General features: G+C 40.9%; 1 protein-coding gene across 1 annotated transcript; it reads right to left on the bottom strand.

Annotated features, from left to right (window-relative positions):
- Positions 1-1163: 1163 nt before the first annotated feature.
- On the bottom strand, positions 1164-12717 carry ppm1j (protein phosphatase, Mg2+/Mn2+ dependent, 1J). Its single transcript, XM_068316323.1, has 10 exons — positions 11974-12717; positions 7147-7261; positions 5669-5998; positions 4828-4940; positions 4541-4625; positions 4069-4187; positions 3679-3742; positions 3343-3450; positions 2604-2755; positions 1164-2009 (listed from the first exon to the last, which is right to left on the bottom strand). The coding sequence occupies exons 1-10, from the start codon at positions 12231-12233 to the stop codon at positions 1862-1864; spliced, it is 1494 nt and encodes a 497-aa protein (XP_068172424.1). The 5' UTR covers positions 12234-12717; the 3' UTR covers positions 1164-1861.
- Between the last annotated feature and the right edge of the window lie 1067 nt (positions 12718-13784).

The following is a 13784-nucleotide window of genomic DNA, read 5'->3' as shown; positions in this document are numbered from 1 at the left end:
AAGCGTCTCAAATCTTTAAGAAATAAGAAATATGATTAACAAAGAATAACTTACTTATTTGCAGAAGTGAAAACTAGTCATTTTGAAAGTTAATTTATTTACTTTTACACTTCACTTTTTATACTTACTTTTATGCAATTGCTCACCAAAGGTGATTTGAAACTCTTGTTTTTCCAACCATCTTAAAGCTCATTGTTTATTTACAAGCTGGAATGATAATCTGCATAAAACATACCATTGCCATACAGAAAGAATAATTAATTGTTCTGTTGTAATTCACCTTCACGGTTATAAAAAAGAAGAAAAAAACACACCAAAGATGACGTGTTTCAGACAACTGTTCCAGAAAATGGAGCTTTAGTTTTCTTAAACACTCCTGCAGTGGATTTTCTTATGTTAAATGTATAAAAGTTTTCACACATCACCATCCTCTCAAATCCCCAAAAAAAACTTATTTGAGATTTCGGTTTTGGAGGTTTTTGTCGTTACTATGGGGTCAAACAGACTCTTGAAATAAACAATGTCCCATGTAGAAAAATGTACATTAATCTATTCTTCATGAGTTCATTGATGTGATGACTATATAAAATATTTTCATTTTAATGTGATAACAAGGCTCTACAACTATATTACTTTTTTAAAAAAAAATTGTTTAAAATGTGCTTTTCAAAGTAAACTGTTGTAGATCACTGCTTTCCTCTTACTCATTCGTCACTGGGGGTTCATTTCCTTTTCAGTTGTACATGGGGTTGAATCTAAGCACACAAAATTGAAAACAAATGGAGAAAACAATATTTATTTCTGGTGCACGGCAGCTCACACCATCTTTCTAAATTAACAAGCATGGATAGAAACATGAACACTTCTGATAGTCCTTACAAATTCTTCAAAATATACAGACATTCTAAATAACAACATGACAACAAAAGGCTAATAAAGAGGGATACAGTACATTTAAGGGCAACATTTTTTTTCAAATATAGTGCATTAGAAGAAACAAAAAGAAAGTCCGTTCCATCTCTTCATAAGGCATGTGTGTGTGATGCTGATCACATCAGACTCAACACTGAGAACATTTCATTCTCCTTTGAGGGTTAACTACTGAAGACGTGTGGTTAAAACACACAATAATCTTGTTTCCCTCTTTTCTGTTTACGGCAATGTCCAAAATAATTATAAATATCTATGATTACATTCAACAAAGAGTTGTGACAAAACAGCAGGCATCCACAGAGCATTGGCATCCACGCCAAAGGTGTTGTCCTTCATCTTTAAGAAAGAGCAACTTGAAAACTCTTAGTTCGGTCCAATGCTGAGATGTTATTTTCATGTCCAACATGCGTCTTTTATGTACAGACATGGATCTATTTTTTTCAAATGTGAATTTTTAAAAAAATTTTGATCGATTTCCATCCTTAGTCCATAACAGGATCTCTTTGGTTTCCACACATTTCTACTGCATCGGTACATCAATGTAAAAGTGCGATGGGATTTTTTTTTATTTCTTACGAAAGAAGAGTCACATTCAAGGAATAACTTGATGATGAAGAATCCATTCAAATGACGGAGTTGTGGTTCAGCACTGAAAACAGGAAATAAAAGCACGAGGATTTAATCCTTACTGCCCACCATCACAAACAGCAGGTGTGGGAGATAAAGTGTGAGTTCTTCTATGATGTCACTAAAAATGTTCTGTTACATGACCGGGTTTCAAGTGAAGTGGCTGGGACTGGTTGCAGTCTAGTGGGATGACGTTGAAGGTGCTTTTCAGATCCAAGTCTCATCTGTGACAAACCCCCACCCCCATACTCAAACTTTAGATGGAGGGTTTCTCAGTCACAGTCGACAAGGCGGCTCCATGTCATGTCTCTGATTCCTGGCCCCCCAGTGGGATGACAAACACAGTGATGTCATCACCTGAGCCCAATTTATCATTGGGTAGCCGCCAGCCACGCTCTTTGAGCACTCCTCTTGACCTCATCAGCAGATCCTGTGCTGCCAGCGTGTACCTGTGCAAAAAAAAAGAAAGAAAAATCAATTAACACAACAGTAACATAAACACACAAATAAATGCATATTCAAGTATCTATTTATATATAAAATTTTAGAAAAATCATATTGTATTAGTGGACAATAAAGGTGGTCACTACTGTTAGGTAACTCTGCCCTGATTGACTCAGAGGATGAATTAGTCCAATCCAATCGGAAAAGTTATTAAACTGGATCACAGAAGTAAGACTGGGCTCCTGGGTCCCCACCAGCAAAACAATAAATGATTTTTTGCACTACAAGTATGATTATGTTGGTCATTGATTTCATAAACTTTCCCTTACACCTTAAAGGAAAATTCTTACCAGATTGGGTAGACACAATGTTGTCACATGTTGTGTAATGTGGTGTAAAGTATGGCAAAATATGGGGCTAGGTTATGTAAAGTGTTACCATGCTGAAAATATGCTGGACAACTATGCTGAGTATTTGTCTACACCTAGTGGCCATTCTGAGAACAACACTCCCTGACTTAGAGCAAGATTTATTTTACTGCAGCCACAGTACATAGAGAGAGAACAAAGGCTTAATGTAAAGGATTATGTGACACATACCTCATAGGATCAGAAGGATCACAGCAGGATAAGTAGGCTGATACAGCATCTGCCACTTCCTTGTCTGTCGTAACATCCCACAATCCATCTGTGCCCATGATCAGTACATCATTTGGGCCATGTTTATGTTCATCAAAATTATAAACCTTTACCTGCAAGAAAAAAAAACCCATCAGCGACTGAGTTTTATCCATCATCCTGGCTGGCAGTATTTCTTCATGCTTACTTTGACAGCAGGACTTGTACAAAAAGCTAAAATAAGGTTTCTGGCAAAGAGAGGTTTTTGTCTGAACCCGAACTTGTCTGTTCTTGAATAAATGAGTTTATGAAGCAAAAACTGGATTCCCAGGCACAACATCTTTTTTTTTAATGTTTATCTTAGGCTGATAAGAGTTTATGTTACTAAAAAATTAAAAAGGAACCACAACAGTTTTTATTGAGGACAATATACTTCAGCATGTGGCCGTAAAAGCTGTAGAGAAAAACACCAAATCAACTGAGAACCTTTGCTGTACCAGTGTTTTTAATTCAGCCTTTCCTCCTCCTACTTTAATAAATCTAAAAAAAATCCCCAGTTGGAATTAAATAATCTATTTCTTTGCACCATAAATGAGTCTCTATAAATGCTTTGCTGTGGCTTTAATCAACGCAAAAAAGTCTCTTCAAATAAAGTGAAGCCCAGACAACACAAATCCATTGTGATTTGTCTTGCAGGCTAAAGCAGCAGCTTGAGACTCACCTCAGGGACGCACGACAGGAAGGGCTTGATATAAATGTTGGAGTTGTAAACCTTCAGGTCATGATCCCCCAGCCCACGAGTCACCCCGATTGTTGCCATGACACGCGCCTGTGTCGGGCAACGTACATTCACACAAGGTGGACACACACACATACACACACACACACAGCACATACACAACACTTAATGATTGTGTTGAAACTTAAAGATAACATGACTTGTGATTCATGTCAAACATTATTACTAACAAGAAAAACTTATTACAGCACTAATATCGAAAAATCTCTACAAAATGTTGCATCTTGAGTAAAATGTGATGTTATGATGATTGTTTACCTTTTTGCCTTCTCCATATATCAGTGGGAATTTTAAGTCATCTTCAACAATTGTTTTATAAGCCCTACAGAGCACAAACCAAGAGACGTCACATTAAAGACTGAAACACACCTTTTCGAAACTTGTTCATCAATAATATTGATTAAAAAAAACTGTGATTGAATTATAAAAAAAACAACTTTTTTTTTATTTTACTGAATAAGCAATCAATAAATTTATCAATGAAATAAAGTATAGATTAAATGTTTGCTAAAATCATCCTTAACCTTTTTTTATTCCCCCAACTGTTCTCAACAACAACGACAAGCACATCAGAATCAAGTGTGCATGAGGAAGGATTAACAGAGTGATATGTGATTAAAAACAAAAGACCCCCCCCCCCAGGTTTACCAGCCGGTCATAGTGTGGTCTCTGTAGAGCATCTTTTTGCCCAGCTCATTGTGCTGGATCCTTCGAGGAAACTCAATGTGAGTGAACTCATTACCCAGAAGCTCTGGCCTCAGGAAGCCCTGGAGGGACACACGAAAAAGAGTATGTCATATATCACTACAGTGACTACTATTAGTCCCAGTTTCAGGCCTGTCAGAAATTAGATTTCTATTCTAAACAAGGGAATGTGAGACAGAAGGCCTGCAGTACACGCTGCTATAAAGAACCGCTCCTTGATTTAGAAGCATCATCCACCCACTCTGTGAGTCAGAGCTGCAGGCGGCTACTTAAACAGGCAACACTGTACAGGATTTCCTGCCCCTTGTCAGGTTAATAAACATCATTTTACATTTATACACTTACAAAAAAAACCCCAAACCCAACAGTTGTTTGCGGTGATTTGTGATTGAATAGAGAAATGACAGAGGAATACCAGGTACTGTAGCCGCTGCCTTTCTGACTCAGGTGTGAACTCATTGGTCATTGGAACAACTTCATTATTTCGTATGATTATAGCTCTGCAGAGAGAAGAAGGATGGGGAAACAGGGGTGAGGGGGTTAACAGAGACAGATCCAAAAGTATTTCTCAGAGCATCAGTAGGTGAGCAAATAATGCTACAGTATGCAAAAGCAGCCTCAGAAGAAAAGATAGATTTCCCATTAGTATAAAGATTATTTCACATTTTGCATGCTATTCAAATATTTCTTCACTTCTCTCACCTACTGTCTCCAGCATTGGCTAAATAGAGCTTCCCCATCAGATGAATGGCAGCTAAGGCACAACACCCACCAGAGATGGCATAGGACGCCTTCTCCTTCTCAATGAGGTCATCCTGAGAAAAGACATTGAATCACAAACCAAATCTCAACGGGGAACGAGTGCGCTTTGTCTCATCACTCTGAATGGCTCATTATTTCCCTCATACATATTCATTTCCCAGACAAAGCAGCACGGCTGCTTTTGAAGAATACATTAGCAAGACTGTACATTTTTATTATCATTAACTGATCACGGCTGAATCAGAAAACAGAATCACTTTGAGCTGACAGACAGCCTGTTTGTCCAGTTTAAACCCTGCAGTATAACAAAATATTACATTTAATACAATTATATAAAACAAAATTAACACAAAGAAGAAAAGATTAAGACTGAAAAAAATAAATCACTATTCAGCCAGTATTTTAATTTACCATAAAACACCAATATCTTCCATTTTATGCTAAAATTGAAGCTAACTGGTGGCTGACGTAAATCTTAAAGGTAATTCACTCGTAAAAATGAATTTCACAAAATTAAATTTTAATATTACTGTTACCCATCGATAAATTAAAGCCAAAACCATAAGATCATGCCAGCGGAACAATTAGAGGATATATCTGAGAACTGTAAATGATGGATTTGGTGTAAAACTATGCAGTATATATTTTTACATTTCATATAAAATTTCATTTACAATCAGCAGATGAAGCTAGAGGCAAAATCAGATCATTTAAATCCATCTTTTACGCTATTATATCCAAGAATTGAAGAGTAAGAATGCCTTCTTGTTCACCAGCTCACCATCTGTGTGAAGGCGGTCTCGATGACTCCCATCACCAGACTCTCCAAGCTGACGACCTTCTCCATGTGAAAGCGAACCGATGAGTCGCTGACAGCCTCTGGGTCGTCTGGTTCCACCGCGGCTCCCTTCTTCGTGTCAACCTGGTAGGGGCTCCCGTTCTTGGCCAGGCAGATGGGCGGCGCACCAGCGGGGTTCTCCAGCAGGTGGCAGATTTCTCCCAACCGATCTCTGATGAGCCGGTGAAGCAGCTTGGAGGCCATGATAGCAGCTCCGGAACCAGCGTGTCCATCAAACACACCCCAAAAGTGGAGAGGGATTCCAGTACCATCCTAAAAAAATGTGGTTGAAATAAACATATAAAAATAATACAAATGCAATATTTCATATGGTTATGGTTCAGATCCCCATCAGATTACAATTCTGAGCAGATGGCACAGATTTGAGGGTTTACAGGCTCTGGGACTAAAGCTGATGATATCAGTGATGCAGAGCAATATGTTTCTTCCATTTCAGCTCTTACTGACCTGCAAATCTAGATTATGCTATTATGGGATGGCTTGCAAGAGATATAATTCAAACTGTGGGTCATTCTTTTGAAGCCTGATATGAGGCCAGACGCGAACTGTTTTCCTCCGATCCAACACGTCATGTTTGATGGAGGCGTCGTCACCTCTGTGTCTGCAGAGCAGCAGAGTCGGCCTGACGAACAGATGAGCAGCCTTACCCCTCACCAGTGGGGGAGGGGTACTACAGGGGATTATGTAATTCCTTTACATCACATGAGGGATAAGTGTGTGTGTGTGTGTGTGTGTGTGTGTGTGTGTGTGTGTGACGTCTAAAACTGAGACACACACCTGAATACTAAGTGTGTTTTGACAACAAGTGCGACTCTATATTCAGCGACAAACCAGTCTTTCACCCGCGCTGATGGACTCAGTCTGGGTTCCCATGAAACACCAGTTCAACAGGGCAAACCTGTCGTGTGTGTATTTTTATCTCAACCACAGAGGGTGTGTTTTCTATTGGATTGCTTCGTCAGCAGAATATCAAAACCACTGACCAGGAGTGTAGAACGGACCGAAGGAGAACACATGCAGTTTTGGATCCGATCCAAATCACTGGGTGGATGCACAAACAATTTTTTATTATCGGTATTTATTACAGTTTTGCCCCCTCCACCCAGGCTGCAGAGAACAGGAGCGCTTGAGCAAGGCGGACAAAGTGTTTTAAAATAAAAACGTATTCTCTATTTGATGTGTGGCAACCAAGGCACAAACAGGAAAGGACACACCCATACTCAATTTCATGACACATGGACACATTCCAAAAAAAAAAATGCTACATTGCATATTTTGTACTGGGATGGCGCAACAAGTGACAAGTCAAGATCTACTGAGTAACAGATGAAGACATTTCAGGGACACTGCAACTAGACGGTCCATCCCGTGTTCCCCTTCCCTGTTCTCCGTTCACTCACCCCGTTGTCCTCCATCAGCGTGGAGTTACGGTGTTTACCGCTGGGCTTCCTCACGAATAGCTTCTCACAAGAGGCCTGGTCCTCGTTCAGCATGCTCTTCCCCGCATTGATCACCCTGATGGAGAAAGGAGGTTGCAGAGGAAATGTGAAAGTGAGTTGCACGATCAGCATGAAAACCCACTAGCAACCAGAGGGATGGAGACACTGGAAAAGCGAGAGGATGGACAAAGCATGGGGGGGGGGGGGGGCAGGGTTCAGTCATGTCCCCGAGAAAAACCTGCAGGAGAGATTAAATGTTTTTATGACGAGTTGATGCCTGCAGAGGATGATAGTTTCAGATTAACGCATTGCTTCACACGGCGGTATCTCTCTTGCTGTGTGTGCGGAAGCTGCGTTCACTTAACCAAGCTAAGGGAAACGAAATTCTTTTTTTTTTTGTCTTGTTTTTTTTCGATAAGCTGTTCTATGATCACGTGGAGAGGAGAAGCTGCAGACATGGTGCACGGTATTTGGAGGAAGTTGCTATTATGATTGCAAAAAAAAAAACCCCACAAGGTGAAATAGTGAAATGAGAATGGAGATGAAGCCTAAAAACAAACTAACACTCATTTCCCTTCTAGTATAACTTGTAGAAACTTGCACACAAATAAATGAGAGAATCTGAGGTAAGTAAATGTTTGCTGCCGTGAAATTCATACCTGCAGACATTGAGAGCTCAGTGAATCTATCGCACACATTTTGTTGGAGTAAACATGATAAATGACATAATAATGAAACAAACTATGGTCTTCTGGATGCTCGTGAACTCAAACCTAACACAAATACTCCACTGTTTGCCGTGAACCACAGGTAGGGCGCCGTGGGCGTTCAGAGGGCTTTTCATTGAAAACAGCTGCTGAAAACACCGTTATGAAAGTCTGATTACACAACTCCAGCGTGTTTCAAGAGCGTGCTGAGGGGTTTTCATTGCACTGAAGCAAAAAGGAAACTCACGGCTGCTTTGAACAGAACAATACAGCAGCTGTCTTGACGCAGGATGATATGCTGTGAATGGGCAACAACACGACATATTCTGCTTTAAGCTGGAACGCAGTGATGTGGAACAAGGCTCAAGTTTTGGGGCCTTCACCCCGACGTGTTACGTAACATGTTTCACTTGTAGGTAAATGCCAGATTAGCTGGGAGAACACAGCTTAGTTTATTGCACAATTCCAATAATTCAAACTTCAGGGCTGCAGAGGAAGGATTAGTAATCTATCAGGAGAGGGAAAAAACAGAATGAAAAAGAGAGACTTCCACTGAGAAGAAAAAACAATTGCGAGTCAAACAAAAAGGAGAGAAATCCAGGGTACAAATCTCATTACATTAAGACCTTTGTCATCTCACTTTCCAAACAGTGAGATTAAACAGTGCTGATTAAAATCATCCGAGAATCGGGCAGGACAGAAGCTCGGATATCGGAGAGAGCTGCACAAAACGCGACAGCTCCTCCAAATCTGGATTATAAAAGCATTTTAGGTAGTCCAATCAGCTGAAAGCAGCCGACAGGCTCCGTCGTGTCATTTTAGGACTAAAAGTGAAAAGAGAGAAATCAAACTCACCTGACTGATTTTTAAAAGCCAACACAAATTGAATCATCAGATGCTAAGTAATTAATTCAATCATTTTAGGTCTATTATTTGTTCAGATTGCTGAAAAAGACACCACAATAACACCTGCAAAGACATTGCTCCATATAATATGCATAATTTAAGTTTATTCATAATAAATTAAACATAAAAAGGGGAATACTTCATATATTAGTTGAAAGTGTACGTGCAAACCTTGGATCTCTAGTGTGTTGAGAAGTGTTTTCTTTTACTTCCACCTCTTCCAGTATTCTGTTTCAAAATCACTCACATGAGGTCAATAAGCTATAATTGAACACAGCTTCTACTGAGTACAGGGGCGGATAAGAGTCTAAATCTGGAGCTCAAACCTCCTTTTTTAACGTGACTCTTTCAGATTAACTGCGTTTCAGTCATATGCCTCCACAACTTGTGACTGACCACCATACGGTCATGTTGCTGAAACCTTTCCTCCGACTGTACAGTATCTGATGCAAGAAGAACTCAAAAGAGGAAGCCGAGATTTCCAGTGAATTCTCTGATTGTGACTGCGGGACTGTTGAAAGTTGATGAAAATGTTTGCCAAATTTGGTCTTGCAAAAAAAAAAAAATTAAATCAATATAAAATAAATCTACAGCTGTGGTGAAAACGCTGCCACGACCCTCGTGTTTCCGTAACCCCTGCTGTTCATAAGTGTGTTTACTGATGTGGAGCTTCGTGACTTAGGCTTAAATCAGGGCTGGTTGGAATACTGATGTTTGTATGTGAGGTTTTTGCATAGCTGAGAGGAGAAAATAAAAAGTTGACATGTTTCTGCAGCATGGCCTGCAGGCGTGTGTTTAACTCTCTTGTTCATGTTACTGAGAGGGAAATATCGGAGTGTCTTGAGAGGATGATTCCAGGCGGAATGTGACAAACACGATTCCCTGTTTGATGAAGCGAAGCTGATAAACATTAAAGAATTGGTCTAGTTGTGCTATGAATTCATTTTTATTCTCTACATAGTGTAATTTTCAGCAGAGATCAAACAAAACTCCTTTACACTAATAAGAGGCGCTGCAGGAACACGACTGTAATCACAACACGCTGTAACCTGTGTACTGAGCTCACCATCAAGTCAGGATCGGGCACAAAATTGTTCCCCTAATGGATAAATAAAAAATCCCAACGCAAAAAAGTAATTGTAAATTACAAAAAAAAAAACCCAACCCAACCGATCATCCTCACCGAGTCTTATTTTTATCCACCTGATACCTCTAAGGTCAATCCCGACCATCGCTTTGAGCTCCGTGTTTGGTCTCCGCCACTTCGCGTGGGCTTTGTGAGGCTGTTAGCTGCGTCATGCTCACCAGCCAGTCTTGACCTGCACGTCTCTTCTCTTACTTATAATAGCTGCCTGGTACTGCTGAGAATAATATTATATAAGGAGTGAGTAAACAGAAACAATGAGGATGTGGCCCTGAGAGCTGAACAGAGATCTTCAACTATCATCATTACTGATGATAGAATCACATGAGCTATTGCTTCTCCATCAGCAGCATAAGTTGAAAACTACATTAAAGGGATTTTTACTTACATCAACTAAAAAAAAAAACTTGTATTGAAGCTTTTCCATGCCTTCTTATCCACTTCCTGTCTTCAGAGCTTTGTGCCTACCTACCCATCTGTTAATTAATTCCTTATTATCACAACCATAATTAACATTTTATGATGTTAGAGATAATACACAGTACATCACATGAGCATTTTAAATTATGTAGCAGAGCTTAACTTGAAAAAAAGCCAATTTATTCATGAAACAACCCTCCGAACTGAATCTTGGCACAGCTTTCCTCTCTTGATCTCGCTGCCAGGCCCCTAGAAGCTTGCCTCCACATTAAACTGCATTAAAAAGCCATTTGACAAACGCTATTTGGAGTGGCTCACTATAAGTGCTTCACGTCTTCATGCTGGCGGAATGTTCTTCAGCAGTATCATAGCAACAATTCGACTCCTATCCCGTATATCAACCTACAGAAATACAGGAGGTATTTTCAAATGAGGAGGAGTGGCCTTCATTGTCATGTCAAACGATGATCGTAAAATATACTAATAAAACAAACCAATGAAACCTGGAACAAATAGAGACAAGCCTTCTGAGAAGATGTCCATGTTGTAGCCACAGTTGGCCAAGCCTGCGCGCCATTGGCTGACAATCAACATCAGCTGGAGAGTTTAGTCTCCATACCTTAATGCTGAGGTGTGGTGACGCCAGAGTTCACATTCTATGTATTACATAATGATGCCCACGCTGCAGATCAGTCGATTCCCTTTTTCACACCACTTCATCATCGTCTGTCACAACAAATCCTGTCCCATAAAGACTCTGATGGAGTCACCTTCTCTTCCTGCACCGGGTCCAGGAGGACAGACCATTACGATAAGACCACCAGCCCATCATCGTACTGCAAGACCGGAGCAGTCCAGACCTCCAGAACTCCCTGACCCCCCCCCCCCCTCCCTCTGGGAGCATGGAATGTCTCAAAGCATTACTGTATTCCTCAACAGGAATGTCAGAACAAATTCCAACCGTGGTGAGAATGACATGGTGTTTTTTATGTTTGCCTGCAGAGAAACTACATGTGTTTAGAGAAGTGGAAGCGAGGACAGGTGGAGTTCTGCACCGAAGCTCACAAAAAAAAACCACAAAAAAAAAAAAAACCTGACAAAAGCTGGGATTGAAAGGAACAGCTGGAAACACAAGAAATGTTCTTTATGCAAAAAAACCCAACAACAACCAACCATGTATAGAAAGAAGAAGACAAACAGAGGCTGTATGGTTCTCTAAAATAATTATCAAAACTATCATGCAGGTAGACATGAGGGTGGTGTGTGTGTGTGTGGGGGGGGGGGGGTAACACCAGTAGGTAGACATATTCTGCTCGCTCTTTCCTGTCTTGCATCTCTAAATTGACATCAAATGTCGCTGAGGCGCGTCATGAAGGAACGTTGTGCGTCTTTGCAGCTTTAGAGACTCAGATGGTCTCCTTGGGCTGAGGGGAGGAACGTTGGTAGTGTTCCATAGCAGAAAGGCCATATTGGCCATCATTCGGCTGCTGCAGTGGATTTTAAATGCTGCACCCACAGGCCCCCTCAGCTCGTCAGGATGATATTAAAATTATATTTGGTGATGTAAATGATTTTTTTGGGGGGGGTACATTTCGTCATTGATCCACTCACTCTGCGTATCCCGTCCTCCACGGAAGCCTGCTGCCTCTCTTTAACGCCAGCACCGGGCGCGATGCGTGCTCGGTGGAGTACTGCAGGAGCTCCGGGGTGAGGTCCAAAAAATCCGGTCGGCCGTAGGGGAAACGCGGCGGCAGACCGTCCTGTCCGCAGTTCTGGCCCCCACCTGAGTGATGGTTGTGGTGGTGGTGGTGTCCGTGAGGCATCATCCCCCCCACCAGAGTGGACATGGCGTTTTTAACTTTGCTGATCATCACTGGCACGGACAAGTCAAAAACAGCCGTGCGCAAAATGGAACGATTTGCGCGGACAACGCTGAAGGAAAAAAATCAAACACCTCAGAGTCGATGGCGAGGATCATTTCAGGAAGAGAGTGGTTTTCTCCTTCGCTCTCACAGAGACAGACGCGACGTTTTTGGGGTTTTTTTTTTTCTCTCCCCCCCCTCAACTAAACAGAATAAAAACGCTCGGCCGGCTGTCTGCGCGCAGCCCGGAGTCCAGATGGTTTTATCTGATCTCAGAAGGCAGGGCTTCACGCGTGGACAGCCTGCCCACAAACATCACACCGACGCGGAGCTCCAACGCAACAACAGCGCCGTGACGCTCATCGATAAGGTGGATGGAGTCAGTAACACACCTGGAAGCAGGAATCATCCCATTTAGATCGATTCTGCTTTCATAGGCATGTCGGATTAAAATCAATTCAAAGGGATTATAGAGGCAACGTCACAACACATTAAAGCGTCAATTTGAAATAAGAAAAGATTTTTTTAAATGGCTTTTATGTTGGAAAGAAGAAAGATGAATGGAACTTTTTTTTACATGATAGCTGTATGTTTATTAATAAATATTTAAATAATGCTTTTAGGGCAAAAGGTACATAGAACTTTTGGTTTGCCAAAAGAGGTGGATGGTGGAGGATATTCTTAGAATAAAATGATACCCCAACCCAGAGTGGCCTCACAGTGGGTCAAACGCCTGATGCATTGACACAGGGGCGTTGGGGGGGGGGCAGGTCCTCAACATTGAGATCATGATTTTCATTATAACAGTTAATGAACTGGTATAAAATGAACATTATAATCCAGTGCGCCTTATAGTGCAGAAAATACTGTACTCCCACTGCTGAGGGGGGGGGGGGGGCAGCAACATTTTATTTACATGAATAGTAATGCTGGTTAACATTTAAAAGTAGATATTTATAGTGAGCTATATTCTAAGTTAATTGTGTGAAAGCAGTCACACACTCGACCTGGTCTCCTTATAAATATTTAAAACACAGCTGGAGTTCTCACCAGTAGATTGTAATACAACTTTGTCGCTTGTTAGCTATCTTATACATTTATTTTTTTTGACAGCTATCCTTAACTTGTTGGTAGCAAAATGTTTGTATTTGGTAATGTTTAACCTGGAAATGGAGCATTTGACTTGTTAACGTTTTAAATGGCACAATGGTGTCATTCTGGTTTAAAGCCTCAAGGCCGTCTTGGGTTGGTCCAATATTTACCCTGAATGTAAAACCACCATAATTCAAATAACCAGGATAATCTGCCAGACCTTCATCCATTTCCATCCATTTCTCTGGGTTCCTCCACCTTTCAGCATGTCCATCTGTGTCTCCTGACCTGAACCAGACAGAGCACACCTGGGATGTTGAATTTCCGGGAAAAAAAAGCTGACATTGTGGGGAGAAAAAACTACTTTCCCCCCACTATCTTCAATTAAAGTGGATGCACTGCCAAATCCAATATATATGCATTTTACTGGAATGTTGAGCACAGTAGATCAATACTGAACCATGCACT

This window comes from Antennarius striatus, chromosome 5 (genome assembly GCF_040054535.1).
Source record: "Antennarius striatus isolate MH-2024 chromosome 5, ASM4005453v1, whole genome shotgun sequence".
Taxonomy (NCBI): Eukaryota; Metazoa; Chordata; class Actinopteri; order Lophiiformes; family Antennariidae; genus Antennarius; species Antennarius striatus.
The sequence above is the reverse complement of the archived record's forward strand: the minus strand, read 5'-3'. Positions and strand labels throughout refer to the sequence as shown.

What these genes read in the sequence shown, in the direction of transcription:
- ppm1j (XM_068316323.1), bottom strand. Translation starts at nt 12,233, where the DNA reads ATGATCAGCAAAGTTAAAAACGCCATGTCCACTCTGGTGGGGGGGATG. An exon ending in CGCTGATGGAGGACAACGGG is followed by an intron (nt 5,999 to 7,146) that starts GTGAGTGAACGG and finishes ACATTTTTTTAG; the next exon opens with GATGGTACTGGAATCCCTCT. An exon ending in GCCAATGCTGGAGACAGTAG is followed by an intron (nt 4,626 to 4,827) that starts GTGAGAGAAGTG and finishes TTCTCTCTGCAG; the next exon opens with AGCTATAATCATACGAAATA.